The sequence below is a fragment of the Cimex lectularius genome, unplaced genomic scaffold, assembly GCF_000648675.2.
Source record: "Cimex lectularius strain Harlan isolate CLEC.00 unplaced genomic scaffold, Clec_2.1 scaffold112, whole genome shotgun sequence".
In the NCBI taxonomy this organism is placed as follows: domain Eukaryota; kingdom Metazoa; phylum Arthropoda; class Insecta; order Hemiptera; family Cimicidae; genus Cimex; species Cimex lectularius.
Window position 1 is genome coordinate 718,280 of NW_019392699.1, and position 22,079 is coordinate 740,358.

General features: G+C 34.6%; 1 protein-coding gene across 1 annotated transcript; it reads left to right on the forward strand.

Moving 5' to 3' along the window:
• Positions 1-5,230: 5,230 nt before the first annotated feature.
• Positions 5,231-17,412, forward strand: LOC106664450 (pollen-specific leucine-rich repeat extensin-like protein 2). Its single transcript, XM_014390153.2, has 4 exons — positions 5,231-5,282; positions 16,028-16,389; positions 16,627-16,803; positions 17,062-17,412. Exons 1-4 carry the CDS (start codon positions 5,268-5,270, stop codon positions 17,294-17,296), a joined length of 789 nt encoding a protein of 262 aa, XP_014245639.1. The 5' UTR covers positions 5,231-5,267; the 3' UTR covers positions 17,297-17,412.
• Positions 17,413-22,079: the final 4,667 nt, after the last annotated feature.

Genomic DNA, 22,079 nt, shown 5'->3' on the forward strand with positions numbered 1-22,079 from the left:
TATTATTTGTTAACATGCTGATATTATCTATGTTATTAAATTTTTTCTCGATATATTTAATATCATCAAATTAAACGAAAAATTTTTAAAATGGGTTATTTTTCCGCCGTGGGGTTAGCTAGCCAAGAAAACTGCAGACAAAATATGACAAAAATGTACGAAAGAAAAGGGAAGTTTATTTTATTTTTTATTTTTTTTTACGAGGGTATTTCAACTTCGTGGTTATTTGAACTCTACGGGTGCCGGTGTTTTTGAAAAAAGCCCGTTTGTAAGTATATCCAGCGGCCCGGCATTCGAACCCATTTGTATTTGTATTTTACAGATGAACAAAATCATCAAGCCACACTCAAACATCGATTTAGTCTACACGCATAAAATTCAAAAATAACTAAGAAACGAGTGAAACAGATCTAATCTTCCCTCTAATAACGTACGTAGCTATGTATATTCTAAATCAATGCTTTTAGAACATGAATACTTAAAGAAAATTAAAATTTGTTTTAAAGTATCTTTTCATTAGGAAAAATAACATCACTAGTTTTCCTCTTTCTTCGTGAAAAAACCAAAGAATTTTTTTTCCGAGGGTTCGCAACAGCAGATGTTATACCAACCCTCGGGGTGCCGGTGTTTTTGAATAATAGCCCATTTGTACATCGGACTCGAATCCAGGGCCGCCGGATTCGAACCCGGGACCTTTACCTTACAGGGACGAGCGCCGTGGCAACGCCTAAACCGTTGCGGCCACCGACGCCCCGAAAACCGAAGTTTAAATAATTGTTTGAAGTGCAGATGGCACCTGAAGATTACTTGATGTTTATCGGCCCATAAATATATTACTGTATGTACTAAATTAATGGATTTATTATTTATTTTGCAAAATATGGTTGAAAAATTAATATCAGGATCGGAGACTCGAACCCACGACCGGATTAGTCCCCAGAAGACTTAAGTCGCGACAGCTCAAGTGGTAGGGCGCCGGTGTACTGATTTTTGCAAAATAAATAGTAGATCAATTAAAATAATTACTGTGGTTATTAGGACTAAGTAAAAACATGTATATATTAATAATATATGTACTACTTTTTCGCCACTTAACAACGGGACATACGAAATTCAAAAGGTTATGACGCGATACAGACCATTTTCAGTACTTATTGAAAAAACGCTGTAACTTACCACTTAGATTTATGTTTCCCACCGAGGGTCGCAATGTCATTAGGACAGGTTCTTTAATGTGCGCACCTGGCACAAGGCCGTATCATAAATTAAGATTCTCAAGATAAGAGCACTCACCTCAACTCATGGGGGATAGTGTGAATCCCTTGAGGTTCGGTGTAGAAACCACCAAATCCACAGACTAATCATACAGACATGACGACTTCTCCCGCTTGCCTCGTACGAAGAGAAGGGTTAACGTGGCCCTCAACCGTGTGCAGAGCGGTAAATGTATACCCGAGAGGGCTGAAATGCATCAGTCGGTCTCCACCGCACTCCCTTGATAGAGAAGGCATCTCTATCTCCCTGAGTGTAGTGGCCCCGTCACAGTCCAACCGGTTATGCTTCGGCCGCGGTTTTATTTAAAGTGGAATTTTTAACCCCCAGTAATTAATCTAGTAATTAATCCTGCCTTATGTAAAGAAAACCTATAAAGGCACCACGAACAACATCTCTAAGTACCCGCCAGGGGCCTTACGTTCGACCAACGACGATTCCATTCCCACATAGCACGCTACTTGGTACTTGAAGCACCAAGCTATCCCGTCGTTCAGTTGGTCATGCACCCTCCCCCGTCTGTGAAGACAGGATCTTGTACCTTCTTGCCCCTTACCAGTTTTAAACAAAACGATTATTTGGATGTCGTGAGATGCGGTCTGGTGTGACGTAGGTTTTACAAAAACATTTTCTTTATTGTGCCAACGTTTCGATCTTTATTGAGATCATCTTCAGGGCTCAAAGTGTTTGTTTTCCGCGTAGATGTATCATTCTTGTCTGTCGTGTTGAGAGCGCCCTTCTTCGTTCTTCTCGTGTAGAAATGTGTCGTGTTTAGTGACCGTTACGTAATGATTAAGTTCTCACACATATAAACAAAACTTTACAATACCATAGTGAAGCTGATGAGAAATTGTGGACTGTAAGTGTGAGTTTCAACCGCCCTAGAAAAATCCTTGATGCTCCATTCTATGTGACAACGAAAAAACCTACACATCTAAATATTAACTTTATACAAAATCTCAGCAAATCTCATAAAACCATCCCAACAAACAAACATCCTCAAATCGAAAAACTCCCTTCCCGGCGAATTCCTCGGAACACCCCCAACTGAAGAGGTGATGACCGCGAGATCTCGTATCCAGCAGCAGTAACAGAGATACTAACTCTGGACTCCATTAAATAGAGAAAAAAAGGTCAACTTGAAGTATAGCCAATCGACTGTTTCTTCATATTTATTTTTCTTATGTACATATGAACACATCATTGCACTTATTATCTAATTAAAGGTTGTAGTAATGAACTGTAAATAAAAAAAGTCTTAAATTTTCAATACCGGCTCTCCCTTTTGTTTGGATTTAGATTTATAGAAGCTCAAATCTGCATATAATTCACACATTCACCCCGTTAAATACATTCACTCACAACGCATTAGGTGCAAAAAACTATCAGTACTGTATACAATAAAACAATTTCTACACGCTCTCTATACAGAGCCAGGATTTGCTTCCTTCAATTAAACGGAACACATATATACACAGACAATTACAGAATTGAGATATCACTATCAACCGGCAATTCCAGCTTTTGTTTAATTTACAATAAATTACCAGCACAATTACCCACCTCGGGGTCGAACTCAGTCTTAGCCGTCCAGACTCCGAGTTGGTGTGCTGTCAACAGCTACATGATTTGAGCATCCAACGGAAAGAGTTTTCAAATTCAAACCCATTCGCACTCTCACTTTTTCTTAAACAAGTCTTTCCTATTAACGTATTCACACGAGGAGATGGAGTACTCCATATTGCTCCATCATCCCTTACACCTACTATACAACTAACCTAATTAAGGGTCGACGAGGTGTTCAATATTCCGCCATCAATATTCTTACTTTACACATTCACGCCATTAAATTCACTCTCAACGCACTCTAGTTGCACAAAACTAACAGTACTGTATACAATAAAACAATCTTTTTTCATCCAAACATCGGACTCTACCGTGCTCAAGCACGATTGGTAATGTCGGGAGGCATTTCTACACGCTCTCTATATAGAGCCAGGCATCGGTCAATTTGGCGGAACACCCTTTTCAAGCCGTTTTGTTGTAGCCTCAAGCTTAAAATGATCACGAAAATTTTGATTCTAAAAAAAAATCCCTTGGATCTACTTCCAGTTTTTGTTAGATTTTTAGATTTTTGTTAGAAGCAGCATATGTAGATATTTTGTTAACTTTATTAGTAACCAGATTATATCAATTTAATTGTGCAGTTTAGAGATGCCTTAGAGTCCAAATTATTAAATAAATAAAATAAATTTTTTTCAACAATTGGTCAAAATTGTAGTACTCCACGAAATAGCTCAAATCCAGCAATTTGAAATTCATGTAGCAACTGTTGACATGTCAGTTAACTTGAAATATCACAAGTTCCCAAAACTTCGAGCCGTCCTGTACTCGTAGTACTTGATTTTTTTAAAAAGTGTGTGGAGATTAGTGACAGTTAGTCAATAATTATTCATAAATCGTGAGATGCGGTCTGGTGTGATGTAGGTTTCAGAAAAACATTTTCTTTGTCGTGCCAACGTTTCAATCTTTATTGAGATCATCTTCAGAGCCTGGGATTTACAAACATTGTTTAAATTTAACAAATACATGAAGGATGTGGAAGAAAGAGAATTTATACAATACAAAATATATTTTTTATATTCAATCAAATTATTTCTAATCACTCAAAGTGTTTGTCTTCTGTGTAATTGTGCCATTCTTGCGTGTCGTGTTGAGAGTGCCAGTGAGATATTGCTGTTTTATGTGTATATATAAAATAGTGAGTAGAAATAATTTCATTGAATATAAAAAATATATTTTGCATTGTATAAATTCACTTTTTTCCACATCCTACAGGTATTTGTTCAATTTAAACAATGTTTGTGCCAGGCACTGAAGATGATCTCAATAAAGATCAAAACGTTGGCACGATAAAGAAAATGTTTTTCTGAAACCTACATCTCACCAGTTCGCATCTCACGATTTCTGATTAATTTTTTTTTAAAGGTAGTCATAGTCTTTCTACAAATGAAAGCTTGTTTTCGCCACTTTTTTCATAATTAGTAATCATATTTTAACTTATCTATAACATCTTTATTATGGTCTACAATATGATCTCGATTTGACAATATTTACTTAAATTTAAATTTTAAAATTAGGGATAAGATCAGTTTGAATGAAAAGAAAATATTCAATATTCATTATTATTAGTATGAAGATGTTCATATGTATTTGTTAACTTAGTCGATTATTTCTATTTTTGTTGTAATTACTTTTTTATCTATTTTATTATTTTTGGGACTATTTTAATTCCTAAAACTATTATTAATATTGAAAATGTTACCAAATATGAACACATATTTACAAGATTGATACTTATGGGAAATTAAAAATATTTCTCACATAACGAGATCAAACACCTTAATATATAACACAATAAGTAATAATTTATATACAATTGAATAATCAAGTTTATCTTAAATAATAATAAATATTTTAACTTAAATAATTAAATAAATTAATAGTTTAATGTAAGTCAGAATAACTGGTGTTGATCCCTATTATGTATATGTTTTTTAACTTTTGTCAAGACAAAATTTTTATTTTATAGTGAAGTAAAATTTGAAAAAAAAATCAATTTCCGGGTTGACACGAGTTACAAAACGTTCGACAAAAAATCCTTTTTTAATTATTTTTACCAAAACGGTTAGAAACACAATTGAATATAGATTTAGTACGCGCGCACATTTTCAAAAGACACAATCGGCACATAGTGAATGGGATAATATTTGTCGAGGACGGGAACGTGACCGATCGTTGTGGAAGCGACCCGTTGGGGAATTCGGCAGCTGAGTGTGACGGATCGCTGGGTGGAGAGCGAGGCAGAGCGAGATGGAGCGAGCCCCCCCGCCCAAGGTACCCATTCGACTCTGACATAACGCATCGAGGTTTATAAAGAACTAGAGGGACCTGGGAATGATCAGAGTCAGTTGTAACACCCGGTGCCAAGGAACATGAAATTCTTAGTTGTGAGTACTCAAAAAGTGTTTTTTATTTTTTATCTTTCACCATACGGGCTGTGCTCTGTTTGGGTCTGTTAGGGCCTTCGCGTTTTGGACTACGTTTCTCAGGGGATGAGTGTTGTTTTATGTGCAGTGTTTTGTATTATTAAAATTTGAATTTAATCTCAATTTAAAATTTAGTTTTATTATTTATTTAATACATTTGTGGCATACTCTCTTTCAGAATCAGAACCATGAAAAAATTGATTGTTTTTTACTATCCATAATATTTTCAAGATTCGGCATAATCATTATTTCAGTATTTTCTTATTTATATTTTTTCTGAGTAGGTATTTGACAACATGCAATATAGTTTTTTTGACGCGAAACCTCATCATCCTCTTAAGTATGACAATAAGTTTCTATTTTACTCTTTTGGCAATTTTTGAAATTAACATTATAAAAATAAAATAAAATATAAAATTTTTATAGTTTAACATTAAACGCTTTTAGAAAAAAATGCAAACCAGTCTTCCAATTTAGTCTTTATTTTATCCAAAAATTTAAATAAATTTCACAAAATGAATAATTAAAATTTAATAAAAAATTCTAGCGAAAACATATTATTGGTAGAACAAAATGAGCCGAACACAATGTAGTTTTTCTGATGTTAAAACATTTTTTTAAATATGGCAATCTATTTTTAAAAAAATCTTTTGGTAACTTCTGACATAGATTCAGATATCAAAATAATTATGGTAGTTTTTTTAAATTAAAATTGCTTTCAGCAAAACTTTTGTTAATAAAAAAATTTCCCTCTATATTCATAAAACGCAAGACCAATTAAAACCATATGTCCCAAGAACATAACATTGGTAAAACTAAAAGTACTTCAAATTTAAAGCTGTATTAGTAAATTAAAATTTCAAATTGAGCAAAAAGCAAATATTTACTGAAGGAAAAACGAAATAAGCAAAATTTTCTTAAATATATATGGTTCCAATCTTCAAAGGTCATTGGAGGGGTGAAAAAAGGACTAAATGCTGGGTTCACCGAGTTTTCGGCTCTTTATAGTGCCATCATCAGGGCCTCTTTTATTACAAATTCAAATAAATAAAAAGTAATATACAATTAACAATTAATGCACTATAAAGTGCCGAAAGCTCGGTGAACCCAACATTTCGTCTTTTTTTTCACATGTACGAAGAAATGACCTCTAGGAAGATTGGAACCCTACGTAGATTATCTGCAGGTAGATCAACGAACATCAAAAATTTTCTTAATTTTCGATTTTCCTTTAGGTAATATCATTCAACAAACCGGTAAAGTAAAAACAAATAAGGTCACGTTTTTTGTTTATAATTACAGGGCAAAATAATTTTTCTTTAAAATTTTCTATAAAAATTTTGTGTAGTGTTTAGTGTTTGTTCGTTAGCCGATGATTATTTGGAGATCCTGAAGTGCGGTCTTGTGTGACGTAGGTTTTAGAAAAACATTTTCTTTATCGTGCCAACGTTTCTATCTTTATTGAGATCATCTTCAGGGCCTGGGATTTATAAACATTGTTTAAATTTTACAAATAGATGTTGGATGTGAAATGAACCGTTGGCATGATAAAGAAAATGTTTTTCTAAAACCTACGTCACACTAGACCGCACCTCACAATCTTCAAATAATTAAAATTTTGTTTTGAACATTCAATTTTACTCTTGAAAAAATTCCTAAAATATTCTAAGAAAGCACGTAATATTGGAAAATTATTATATAAAACATATATTAAATAAAAAGTTAAATTTAAAGGCAATCAGAACATCATAAAGAAGGAAAAATATTTGTATACTTCTGGCAACAAACCAGACACATAAATCAAATATTACATTTTACTTTTTCGGAAAAAAAATTGTTTAAACATTTTTCCTTTTGGTAAATTTAAGACCGACAGTCTTTGAGAATTACTATTTAAAAAAAATGTTTGTAAGCACTTGATGTTTAAAAAACAATAGAAACCACAATTATAAATGTACATATTATATTATAATATTAATCTTGATACTTAGGCACAGCGATTACAAATGTAAGGCAACCAATTCTTGTAAATATTCTATATTTTAATTACACATAAATTATTTTGAGATGGAAGTTATTTTGGAAAAAAGATACATGACAAAAATCCAATTGAAATTTTGAAATAATTCTAATTTGTGAGTCGATCACTTCAGGTAAGTCGTTTAAAAAAAAAAAAAATACGACCAAGAAGTGATAGCAAAAGTTGCGGCCTTTCTAATGTTATGTTGAAATCATCCATTTGACAATCGTTTTACGATTGGAGTAAGAATCGGTCCGTGAAGTCTTTGTCTCATTTTCATCCCATTTCTATTAAAGCGATTAAACTTAATCCTATACGCTTAGAGAAACAAAGTTTAACACATCAGGCTTGTGAGCCGGATCGGAAGCGGAGGGCCGACGGGCCAATAATCGGCCGACGGCTCTCGGTAATTCGGACACGAGAACAATGCATTGTCCACTGGGGCACACAATGCCGGTTATAACTCAACCGGGCCTTGGCTTCTTCGATTTCAGAGGAGGCATTTATCTTTCGCCCAATGATTTACCATCGCCTTTTTACACGGTCGGCTTATCGTGTTCCGTACCCCGTTTTCCCCTCAGATTCCAACAGTAAAGGTTTTATCCGGGAAAATCCCTGTCGTGCTAAGATATCAATTGAACTAGTTAAAATATACTTGAAATAGCCGAACTGTGTTCAGACTGGTCTCAGTCGAGGTAATATCACAAGACGAGAGACATAGGAACAGAGGACAAATTGACTCTCGTCTGGACCGCAGGTAATTGAACGAAGCTGACAAATTAGCCAGGGAGGGTCCTTTGGCATTAGCAATCGGGCACGAAACCTTAGAGAAATTTTAAAAACTATTTTAAAAGACTAAACGCAAGAGAAAATATCTTAATTGATGAACTAAAGACTCACACATTGTAGTAAGTCAATAAACTACGTCAAGAAGCCAGGAAAAAATATACCCATTAACTAGACACTGCCGAATCGAATGGTATATAAAATTATTAAGGTTGAAGAGATAGACTATACAAGTTTTGCCAAGAGCAGAAGTATATGTTATTGTGGTGTCCTAGTAAGGATGTTTCTTCTTCTACTTTTTCTTCTTCTTTCTGCAAATAAAACCGCAATTCAGTAAACCGAATTAAAAGTCATTACCAAGAGTAATAAAAAGCTAGATTATTAGCTATAAAGCATATGTCACCTTTCCACCTTCTGAGTCTATTGGAAAAGGAATTAGGCTCGTAGGACATGTAGTTTTCGAGAAAAAATAAAAAAAAATCGAAAAAAAATTTATTGACTTTTTCGATGTAAACCGACCTGCTGAGTCCATTGGCAAAGGAATTAGGCTCTGAGGACACGTAGTTTTCGAGAAAAACAAAAAAAAAATCGAAAAAAATTATTGACTTTTTCGATGTAAACCGACCTGCTGAGTCCATTGGGAAAGGAATTAGGCTCGTAGGACACGTAGTTTCCGAGAAAAACGCAAATAACTTTCAAAAAATCGAAATTTTTTTTATTGACTTTTTCAATGTAAACCGATCTGCTGAGTCGATTGGAAAAGGAATTAGGCTCGTAGGACACGTAGTTTTCGAGAAAACCCCCAAAAAACACCAAAAAATCGAAAATTTTTTTATTGACTTTCGATGTAAACCGGCCTGCTGAGTCCATTGGCAAAGGAATTAGGCTCGTAGTTTTCCAGAAAATCCAAAAAAAAACCAAAAAATCGAAAAAATTTTTATTGACTTTGGACTTTTGGAAAAGGAATTAGGCTCGTAGGGCATGTAGTTTTCGAGAAAAAATATAAAAAATCGAAAAAATCGAAAAAAATTTTATTGACTTTCGATGTAAACCGACCTGCTGAGTCCATTGGCAAAGGAATTAGGCTCTGAGGACACGTAGTTTTCGAGAAAACCCCAAAAAAACCGAAAAAATCGAAAAAATTTTATTGACTTTCGATGTAAACCGACCTGCTGAGTCCATTGGCAAAGGAAATAAGCTCTTAGGGCACGTAGTTTTCGAGAAAAACCCCCCAAAAAAATATTATTGACTTTTTCGATGTAAACCGACCTGCTGAGAATTAGGCTCGTAGGACACGTAGTTTTCCAGAAAAACTCAACAAACCCAAAATCTATAAACCCCTCGCTTCATATCTACAATTAATTATACTGCAAAAATGTACGGTGTTTAGTGACCGTTAGTTAATAATTATTTGAAGATCGTGAGATGTGGTCTGGTATGACGTAAGTTTTAAAAAACATTTCCTTTATCGTGCCAACGTTTCGATCTTTATTGAGATCATCTTCAGGGCTCCACTCAACACGACACAGAAGAATGACACATCTACACGGAAAACAAACACTTTGAGCTCTGAACAAAGAAAATGTTTTTCTAAAATCTACGTCACACCAGACCGCATCTCACGATCTTCAAATAGTTATTGTACTGTAAAGTGAATGGGGAATTCTAACCGGATTTACAAAGTTACGAGTAGAACGGTTGCACGTATTGTGTGCGGTCCGTATAAAAAAGATCTCATTTATTCCTACAGAATTAGGAACGCGAGAATTTTCAATAGGGATGACAGATGATCGATGGCTCTTTCTGCCGGTGAGTAAAAAAAAAATAAATAAGGCGTTTTCTGGCTTGGTGTAGCCAATTTATCCCTTTTGATCAGAAATGTCAATAAAGCGACCTTAAAAAAATATTATTAAAAATGTTCGTATTGGTGTTTGATTGGCTCTGAATTGTGGAAAAAGGTTTTGGAGTTACGGCTGTTTTGAAACTTTTAATATTCTTTTTATAAGTACGGCCGGCATTTTGTTTTTTACGTTTTCTTTACATTTGAGACAATGCGTTGTCGATATTCAGCTCAAGTGTTTTCCCCGTCGGGGGACTTATCCATCACTGACCTCAATCATTTTGTCTGTTTTGCCCGAGGCGAAGTGGAAGGAAAAGTGGAAGAAGGAGGAAAACAACGCGATAAGGCCTGTCTCAACATTTGTTGTCTTAGGCCTGCCCAATCGATACGGGCTCTTGCTAAGTGGAGTAATTGAATCCGCTTAAATACAAAAGCTTGGAAAGAGCCATAAATCAGGCGTTCCGCCAGTCCTTTTATTTGGAAAATACTCAAAAAGTCACCACTGAGAAAACGGAGCCCAAACCCCTGGCACAGAGAAACAAGATATTTTCTTTTCTTTTATTTTTACGATCCAAGCATTAGCCAAAGTTACTGCAAAACCGTCTGTGCTAATAATATTTTTAATCATTAAGTTTTTCAGTGAAATGTCACAAGAATAATAAGGGTAAATTAAGCAAACTTTGATTCAATTATTGATATATTAAATGGTGAAAACGAAGAAATATAATATTGGTTGAATCGAATTTCAATTTTAACCAAGAGAACGTTTTTCCACGATCCGTTAAAAACACATAATTTAAAGGGGGACACGGCATCAGACGGAAATTTACATAAGTTATTTCTGCTGGGGTTTTTTTTTTTACAGAAACGAAGATATGATTGTCTTTTCCCAATCGAATCCTGGCTTTTGAAAACGTGGTAAAAAACGAAATCAAATTTGCGGAATTCAACGAAAATTCCGTATATCATCGGAAACGAACCGGCTCATGCGGCATGCATTATGCAAACGCATAATTCTCCATCAGCCCCCAGTCGGCGGGAGCCGGGGACTTTTCGATGCGCCGCCGAATCAAAGTGTTTTTCCCCGTTTTGCAAATCGTCCATGAATATTCACGGTGATGTTTTGGAAGAACGTGTCGGATGAAAAGCGGACCACCCAGAGTCGCGAGTTAACAAGGGGCGACCACCCGGCGAAAGCTCGTTTTGTCTGGCTGCTTACACCTCGTTACATCTACATACTAATTGCACAACTGACAAACCCGTAACCAAGGTGAGAACTTTATGTAAAACTGGACTTCGTATCTCCTATAATCTATCCATGGATAAGTTCCAAAAATATTAAATTACACCGCGCTAAATTCATCATTTAAATCCATCATCCCCCTAAACGAAAGACAATAAATCCAAATTAAAGTAGCTTACAAAGTAGCAAATAAAATTCTTTTTGACATTCTTTCCTCCTGGTTAAGAAAAAATTCAGAACATTGGTAAGCTCGTCGAAGCTCAGGAAGTAAGAATCCAAGAATCCAATCTGTAATGTCTCCCATTCAATGATAGCATTAGTTTAACGCCTTATTTCAACTATAATTCCTTTTTATTTGTATTGGATACATTTTAAATTTATTTACGCCAACTTAATCCTTTCAACATTTAAATACATAACATATATTAAACTTATATCTTAAAATCAGCAAACGCTACCGGTCGGCAATTTCCATGCTCCAATTACGTTCAAAAACTAATATTTTATAATTAATGTCAGTTTCTTACTTTTAAGATACATATTTGACGTTTATAAATAAAGTGTCTTTTAACAATGGAACAAAATTGATTGACTGTGAAGCGGTGAAATTATTTGATTGAAAAACTCAATTGTTTATTTTGTTAGTAACAAATACAAACACATAATCATAGTCGCTATGATGTCATCGAGTGTGTTTGTTGATTTCCAAATTGTCAATAATTCATACGCCAGACCGGGTTATTGTTGTTTTATTCTTGATTAAATTGATCATAATCAGACGTGCGACAGAGCGAGGTAATTAAAAAAAATATTTAATTATCATAATTTACATTAATGGAATAATGAATTACTTCGGACAAAAAAAAGGTTAATTTATTGCATCGTTAGGAAAAGATATTGTTTTAATTTCATCAACATAACGTAAAAAGTTAATTCGGATCTAGCACTTTCTTTTCATATGAAATCAAATGATGTTTGACCAAAATTGATTGCGATTTGGCCAATGATCTTCGGACATTCACTTCATCGTACATGACGTAGTTTTTTTAAATGAAAGTAAATTAATTTAGCAGATCTCAATAGCATTAACAGCATGTGAAATGGTCGGATTAAGCCAGGAAGCTTAACACTTTCAATACGGCTGTTGAACTTTCAAAAAATTATAACAATAATTTAAAAAAAAATTAAAGTGAAATGATTATAATAACCGAAAGGATAGAAATAGAATGTCCTGATTGTTACGGTTTTGAGGTAGACTTAACGCAACCGTTTGAACAGCCAGTCTTTCAGAAAAAGGACTTTTAAATTTAAACTATTTCCATTGTAAAAGAATTGCTAGAATTGAGAGGAATCCTGCAAATCGGACAAAATTCAGGTATATTTTTTTACAAGATGATTTTCATTAATTAATTGGTGCTGTCTTGGGTATCAGTTTAACATTTTAAAACCGGCAGACGGTTTTTACCATTTCACAAAATCATCATGTCATGATGTTTTGTTGTTACTAAATAATCATTATTATTATTTAAATTGATTTATAATTTTTATGTAAAGTGTGGTTGAGATGAAAAATTAGTATCAAGGCTCTATACCCTGGTGCTCGTTGGATGTCGGAGGTTATTTTTCATCTCAACACACTTAACATAAAAATTATAAATCAATTTAAATCATTGAATTGGTGAAATAGGATCAACTAAAAACATACGGGTTATTATTATCATTTTAAAAATTCTCCAGGCCATGCTTTTTCTCCAGGATAGAAATTGTTCTTACGCCTCCACATATTGCGTAGCTGTAACAAGAGGGCGAATCGGTTAAACCGTTAAATGGGTCAAAACTATGGAAAATCCAATCTTGTACTCAGGCCGGGTTGCGAAACGATTTTTCCAGTACGAGTACGCATACACGTGCTGGCAATTTTTTCCATGTCGACAGATCCAGGCAATTTTCCGCGACGTAATCTATGCAAATTGTCAACGGATAAGAGTTTGACGAGGACAGACCGCTTTTCAATAGCGGCTACCGGGAAGAAACAATCCATCACCTCAGGTTCTGAGAAAGCGGGAGAAAATGGGCTGGGGGACCCTCTTTGGTCCCCCTCATTATTACCAGAGCCGGCTATGAAAAAATTGACAATTTACATAACTCTGGCTGGGTAACTCGCCGCGTTTTCCTTTTTACCTCCAATAATGATTATAAAGAAATATAACACTTCTTGTTCGATAATTCTCTAAAAAACCGTGTCCAATATCGAGGTTATTCAGATATAATTCGAAATGAAAACATTATTTTAAGACTTTGTATATTCTATAATTAATCTTTATAACATACTTATTAATTCATTTATGTTTAGTGGCCTAATAGACTAAATTACTTAATTTCAATTAATTATTATTTTTATGTAAGGCCTTGGTCGAGATGAAAAAGTTAGTATCACGAGCGTGATTCGAACCCATGACCTTCTAAATACGCCGCTGTTCTACCACTTGAGCTATCGTGACTTCGATCCACTCGGACACTAACTTCCCATCTCAACCCCATCTTTTGAATTTTCCCTCCTTTTTGCCATTTTTCATTTTTATCTTAACTAAAATAGTAATAAAAACGTTAAAATCGTTGCCGCGGCTCTGCCTGTGGGAAGCGTCGTTGACCTTTTCCAAAGAGGCGGGTGAGGACCTAAAACATAAATTTCTGTTTAGATAAATTCTAACAAATTAGAGAAAAGTTGTAACCAGTAATCAGGTGCACACCTATTAATGCTCTTCGCAGGATTTTTCATTGATAAAATTTTTATTTACGAATCCAATATGTTTAGTGGTCTAATTGACCAAATCACTTCTTTCAATTAATTAATCTTTTTATGTAAGGTTTTGGTTGAAATGAAAAAGCTAGTGCCATGAGCGTGATTCGAACCCACGACCTTCGACTAAATACGCCGCTGTTCTACGAATTGAGCTATCGTGGCTTCGATCCACTCGGACACCAACTCAACCTACAACCTTTCGAATTTTCCCACTTTTTACCATTTTCCATATATATAATGCGAGGTCTTCGCCGGCCCTTCTGCCGTTTTTTCTACTCCTTTTCGTGGTCTTTGCCACTTCGTTTTTCAACCTAGAGCCATTTGAGCGTCCCGATCTGCTACTGACCCTCTGCTTTTTTACAAATTCACAATTGATATCCTAACACCCAAGACAAAAAAGCTCTTAGAAGGATAATAGACTAAATTACTTATTTCAATTAATTATTATTTTTATGTAAGGTCTTGGTCGAGATGAAAAAGTTAGTATCACGAGCGGGATTCGAACCCACGACCTTCGGCTCAATACACAGCTGCCCTAGAGGTTACAGCTCCAGTGACACTACCTTTTTGAACTCAACAAACCTTACATAAAAAGAATAATTAAGAAAAAATAATTATTAATAATTACTCAAATAAATAATTAAAGAATTGCACAATGCATTCCCAATAAATTAAAAAGGTTACGATGCAAGTTTTTAATATTTTTAGTTTATTGTATACTGCAAGCGAGGTTTTTGATGTATTAAAAGGAAGAAAACCTGTGGAAAAAAATCGTCGAGTGTAGTTCTGCCATGGGATAAATAGAAAAATCAATTATCCAGCGACCTTTTATGGTTTTGATTAGTTTCAAAAATAGAATTAACCCATTATTTTAGTGGTCTATGGACCAAATTAATTGTTTCAATGAATTAATATTTTTATGTATAGTTTTGTTGAAATGAAAAATGGCAAAACGGAGGGAAAATTCGAAAGGTTGTAGGTTGAGATGGGGAGTTGGTGTCCGAAATGGTTCAAGTGGTTGAGCAGCGACGGATCTAGCTGTACGTCATGGGTTCGAATCCCGCTCGTGGCACTTGATTTTTCATTTCAACCAAAACCTTACTAAAAAGATTAATTAATTGAATAGATTTAACATGGGAACGAGGATACATGTTAACATTTCAACACATACATTCGCTGATGATACAGCGATTCTTACACGTTCAATTAACACTCAACACATACAAAAACACCTGAATGAATTAACAGTATCATTCACAAAATGGAGAATGAAGATAGACCTAACGAAAAGCGTACAGATAAATTTTACCTTATGTGAAAATATCTGTCCTGCAGTGAGTATAAATGGAATCACATTGCCTACCCTGGCCTTGTGCGTTATCTTGGACTTTTCAAGGATAAACGACTGACTTGAAATCCCAACGCATGTCCAAAAAGAGAGCAAACAAACCGACCTTATAAATTATTAAAAAGACTACTTGACTCACGATCAAAATTAGACAATGAAAACTTACTTTTAATTTACAAAACAATGATTAGACCTCTATGGGCGTTCAGTTGTGAAGTGTGGTGCTTAACCAAGGATTCCAATTCTTAAAATCTCCAATCAACCTATCCTAAAATTCTCCGTCAAATTATAAATGCTCCTGTTTACGTTTCAAATTACACTATTCATAACGATCTACACATCCTGTTTGTACATGAACTCATCAAACCCCGCTATAAAAATTTTTACCTATCATTGATGATACACAGTAATCTATTCGTACGAAATTTATCACTTCCAACCCTGCCTGAAAATCCTCCAAGATGATGGAAGGGAAAGTGACCCTGAGACTTTCTCATTGAGTGAACATTGAACAATATCATCAGTGTGGAGTGTTGGAAATATTAAATAAATGAAATACAAAGAAACAAAGATGTGCTTTGACTAAAAAAGCATCGTAGGAACGGATGCTTAGAACGGGGTTGTAATATTGAGAATCATTTCGATGTTTTTGTTTGATTTTTTCAGGTAGTCGCAGCATTTTTGTCGTCGGTGCTCGCCGCCCCCGACGGCTATCACTACGACAACCCTCACGGCGAGCCTTTAGTTCAGAAACACATTTACGTCCACGTGCCGCCCCCGGACCCTGAATTCCACGCGCCCCCGCAGAGGCTCGTCCCGGCTCCGCCGCCCAAGAAGCACTACAAAATCGTCTTCATCAAAGCGCCGACTTACGCACCGCCCCAAGTCCCGGTCATCCCTGAACTGCAGCAGCACCAGGAGAAGACTCTCATCTACGTCTTGCACAAAAACCCGAGCGAGGCACCGCCGATCGTCATCCCGACCGCCAAACCCACTCAGCCTAGCAAACCAGAAGTTTTCTTCATCAGGTATTTACCGTTTCATCTCTTACGGTTTATTATATTCTTCACTGCTATGAATATTTCCTAACAAAACTTTTCAACAAGCTTAACAGTCATAGTTTGACATTTATTTCCATTAAGCCTAATTAGAAACACGTTGTTAATTAAATATTGTTATCTTATTCCTTTTTACCTGAAGGTTAAGAGAAGTATTTTTGATGGAAAATGCATTTGTACTTCTTTACCTTGTTGTCGTTTTTCTAGGTACAAGACTCAAAAGGAGGTCGGATACGCTGGAGGGCACGAAGGTCAGGAGGGTGAACACTCCGGAGGTTATCTGCCGAGCAGCACGGCCGGCTACGTTTCGTCCACACTGGCGCCGCACTACGTCTCCAGCACCCCGAGGCCGTATATCAGAGCCTCCAGGACACCTACGCCCAAGTATGTCACTCCCCAGGCACCAATTCACCCCCAAGAGCACTAGTCCAATTTGCCGAAAGCACTCATTCACTCGTTTCCACTGCTAAAATATGTAATTGTGATATCGCATCATGTAAATAAACTTTTTATACTGCCAAGCAAACGATATATCACCCTTCACTCGAACCTCCTCAGCACAAATCTGCACGAAACTCTTAAATTTATCGCTAGAAATAAAATCGATAAAATGGCGAACCTTTATAAGCATCCGTTTCCCAGGTACAAGCAATCGAAGGAATCGTCTCACGGAAGCGAGGAACAGGATTATTCTCCTAGCAGCACTGCTAGTTACGTTTCTTCCACTGTCGCTCCCAAGTACATCCACACGATAAGGCCTTATGTGAGACCGGTGAGGACGCCCATGCCCAAGTACATCACACCCAAGACTCCCGTCGTCTCCCAAGAAACTGCCAACTCGGAGGAAGATGCGGAAAGCAACGAATCTCAAGAATGAGATGACGGATTTAGGCGGAATCAATCATACAGTTTATGTTTTCTAAATGGAAAAAAAATCACTTTGAACAAATCGTCATTCTTATAATTAAACTGTTGTACTGAATATGTATATAAATAGGTAATTTTTTTAAAATGTATTTTTGTAATTTGATTAAAATTTGTTAACTTTCAAATTTGTTTCTGTAATGTCCTCTTTCTCTCTCTCTCTCTCTCTCTCTCTCTCTCTCTCTCTCTAACATAAATTGAAACAATTGTTTTGAATCAGACGGGCTCAACGTCAAGAAGCCCAAAAAACTCAATAACAAACGAACAGCTAAGCTTCTTTTATTTTTAAAGTATCGGAAAAACCTGACCGTTTCCTGGAAATGAAATTTAAGGAAAGACATTTCCTGAAGTGGAAAAAGAAATAACGAGGAATATTTTGTTCAAGATTATATAAAAATGACTAATTTCTAAAATAAAAAGTTTAACGAGTTAGAATTGAAAAGTTGAAAGCGGACTGGTCCAATTGGTTCGACCTGTCAGTTTTATCTTCTTTCCATCCAATAACTGTCTCAATTGAGTTTCATTTGATTTCATTTTTTAATAATAACAATAATAATTGAATTTATTTTATTTTAATTACTTCTGTTGTTTCAATTTTAGTTTCAACTGAAGCAATCTCAATTAATTAACAGTAAATCAAATGATGTTTGCCCAAAATTAACTTGTATACCAATACTTGAATGTTTTAATACAAACTCTTTATATGTGAGCACTTATATTTACAATAAACTGAAATCATTTCATTCCATAAATTGTTGAAACAGCTATAAAAAAGTATTGCTATCTTCGACGTACTTAATAACCAAACGCTTTTTTTTCTGGAAATAAAGTTCTGTTTCTGTTTAAATACAATTCAATATCATTTGATTTGTTGTTTACTTAACCTAAAAAATGTTTCCACATATCTGTTAAAACTTAGAATTTAACAATTCCTCTATATCATAGACCATTTATGATATCATATTTTCTTAAATTTTATTTATAAATGTGTGGTGATTAGTGACCGTTAATCGATAATTATTCAGAAATCGTGAGATGCGGTCTGGTGTGATGTAGGTTTCAGGAAAACATTTTCTTTGTCGTGCCAACGTTTCGAACTTTATTGAGATCGTCTTCAGGGCCTGGGATTTACAAACATTGTTTAAATTTAACAAATACATGAAGGATGTGGAAAAAAGTGAATTTGTACAATGCAAAATATATTTTTATATTCAATCAAAGTATTTCTACTCACTCAAAGTGTTTTTCTTCTGTGTAATTGTGCCATTCTGGCGTGTCGTGTTGAGAGTGCCAGTGAGATATTGCTGTTTTAATCTCAACACGACACGCAAAAATGGCACAATTACACAGAAGACGAATACTTTGATTGAATATAAAAAAGATATATTTTGCATTGTATAAATTCACTTTTTTCCACATTCTACATTTATTTGTTAAATGTAAACAATGTTTGTGAATCCCAGGCTCTGAAGATGATCTCAATAAAGGTCGAAACGTTGGCACGATAAAGAAAATGTTTTTCTGAAACATCACACCAGATCGCATCTCACGATTTCTGAATAATTTATTTATACATATATTAAAATTTCATTTTTGTAACATTCTTGGATTAAATTGTAAAGTAATATACAATGGGAATTTATACTAAATCTACATTTCCTAGTTTATTGTAAGGAACACTTAATTTAAAACAGTTTATTTTTTTAAGTAAATTGATCACATTTAAGATAAAAATACTTTACACGTTCTAATATATAAAACGAGGGAACTGTCAAATTAACCTCTAAATTTGTGTTTGCAATCCTGTCTGTTTGTAAATTACAAACTAAGATAATAAAATCAAATAATTCATAGTACAAATTGTTTTATCGAGATTTTTGTTATTTAAATTAAACTTAACGTATTACAAAAATATAATTTTTTTTAGTAATTACTACGCATTTCTCTGCCTCCTGTTGTGATTTCTATCAGAGAATATAAATTCTAAATAAGTTGTTTTCGACGGGTTGTTCAAATATTTCACAAATCGATTTTTTCCCCTCATACCATTAAACGTGTAAAATGAAAGGTTATTAGAGGAACAAAAGAGACAACTTTCGTACAGAGACAACGCTGTCGCATGTTTCCCGATTTACAAAAGCTTTCAAATGAAAACATATCGACTCGACAAATCTTCCCCTTTACTTAACCCAGATTCTTGGCCGCTTATTCTGATCGATATCTCACTTACTCAGCTGATAAACATTATAAAATATAAAAATGAAAGGCGAACAGTTTTGCAACGTAAATGTTTAATCAGTACGGTTCAGGAAGGCTCCTGTGAATAAATTCTAGTTAAACTGTGATAGAGGAAATCTAACGTTTAAAAAGTTTATTTTCAAAATAAATTGAATTGAATATTACTTTTAAAAAATTCAATAAATATTTGTTATTAATTAAAACATCGTATAATGACAAATAAAACGCTTCCTACACAATATAGATTTTGTTTCGTGATTCATTACATAACTGCTTTCCTTGTTCAATCGATTATATTAATTAAATTAATTAATATTCGAAATTGATAGTAAAGTTTCTAATTATTTTCTGAAGCAAATGAAAAAATTCTTTTGTATTTTAGTTTTCTAATCGAAATCCATTTTCTACACTTATGAAGTTTCATTCGTGCCTGGCATTTATGTAGTTGTATTCCATGAAACAAGAAAGTCGAAAAATTGAACTGTACGAGTTTGCACGTTGTAATCGCCTAGGCTACGGTTACTATGGTTGCGAATTCTGACGAAATTTTGTTCTGACGAGTACGTCCGAAATCCTCGTCGGAACAAGGTGGTTACAATGTGCGCGTTTTCTGATAGTCAGTACCTTTCTGCGTCCCAGGAAAATGAACGAACTTAATGAGTTTTAATTTCTTGAAAGTCCGTTGATTCAGCTATTGTTGGTAGTTGGTGGGAAAACAGCATGTTAACCACTTATTTTCCACAAGAGACGAGAAGGTTGAATTATCAAACTTATTGCTAGTCCCTTAAAAAATGCATATTAATCCATGTATGTTTAGCGGTCACAATTTACCATATTAATTAAATAATTATTCAGAAATCGTGAGATGCGGTTTGGTGTGATGTAGGTTTCAGAAAAACATTTTCTTTATCGTGCCAACGTTTCGATCTTTATTGAGATCATCTTCAGGCCTGGGATGGAATTATCGACTAACGGTCACTAATCACCACATATATTAATTAAAATTAAATTTGAAAATGGCAAAAAAAGGGAAAATTCAAATGTTTGTGTGCTGAAATGAGTTGCTTTCCAGGGGGATCAAAGTAACGACAGCCTGAAGTGGTTAGAGTAGCTGAGTATTGAGCCGAAGGTCGTGGGTTCGAATCCCGCTCGTGACACTAAATTTTCATCTAAACCAAAATCCTTCGATAAAAAGAATTATTCATTAGAATAATTAAAACGGTTAATTTTGACACCAAGCAAATATGGCATCCTGCTAGTGTTGATTTCTTGAGAAACTTTCTCCCTCTTTGGCAGATATCTCTGGGGTGATTTTTTTCTCATCATCATCATTTCATGTCTTATAAACACCGATTGTCAAAAACAAAACTAATCAGTTTATCTATATCCATGGTGAAATATCAAAACTGTCTAAATTGAACGTCCGAACGCACGAAAAAATCGAACAGATTTGAAAGCTGGAATGGGTCTGACGACATCGTGCGTGTTCTGACATGCACTTAGCTGCCAAAGTGAACACTCTCATTGGGAAACAAGTATTTGTTTAAATACTCAATTTTTGAAATGAAAAATTTGTGTCACAGGCGGGATTTGAACCCACGACTTTCGGCTAAATACGCCGCTGTTCTACCCCTTGAGCTACCGGGACTTCGATCGCCACAAAATTTTCATTTCAACTCCCCGTTTAATTCCAGTTGTAAGGAAATCGCGGCTTCATATAGTAATACTTTTTATTAAGGATTGTACTACATCAGCGGGACCGTGTACGATTCACAGGTGTGATTTGAGATTAATACTAACTTTTTAATTATTGTATCAGCTTTTGCTTAATTATATAAATACTCAATTAATTTTCATTTCGAAAAAATTGAGTATAACTAAGCATAAGCTGATAAAATAATTAATTAAAAAGTAGGTATTTGTTTGTTCAGACAAACTCATCAGAACTCGTCAGAACAAAATTAAGGTCAGAATTCGCATCCGTAGTAACCGTAGCCCCAGTCAGCGATGATATTATACTTTTAAGCAGGGCTGACGCTTTGGCATACTAAAAAAGGGAATTTATTAACTTTGTAAAGAAAAGCTTATTTGATATGGGAAAATAGAAAATTTATTTGGAAAAGGGCAATTACCAATTACAGAAAAGATTTCTTTTTTAAATACGTACAACAATATTGCAGTTTAGTAAAATTCATAAAAAAAGTAAAATTCAATTACTATAAAAAAAAAACAATAAATAAAAAAATGCTCCAAAAATACAAACACCTTTTAAAAAGAAAATTGGACCAGTCAGAAATAAAAAAGAAGCAATAATAAAAAAATTCAATAAATATATATAATATATTGATTACAAATATATCTATCTATCTATCTATCTATCTATCTATCTATCTATCTATCTACATATATATATATATATATATATCTGTCTATCCATCTCACTCTCTCTCTTTCTCTCTCTCTCTCTCTCTCTCTCTCTCTCTCTCTCTCTCTCTTTC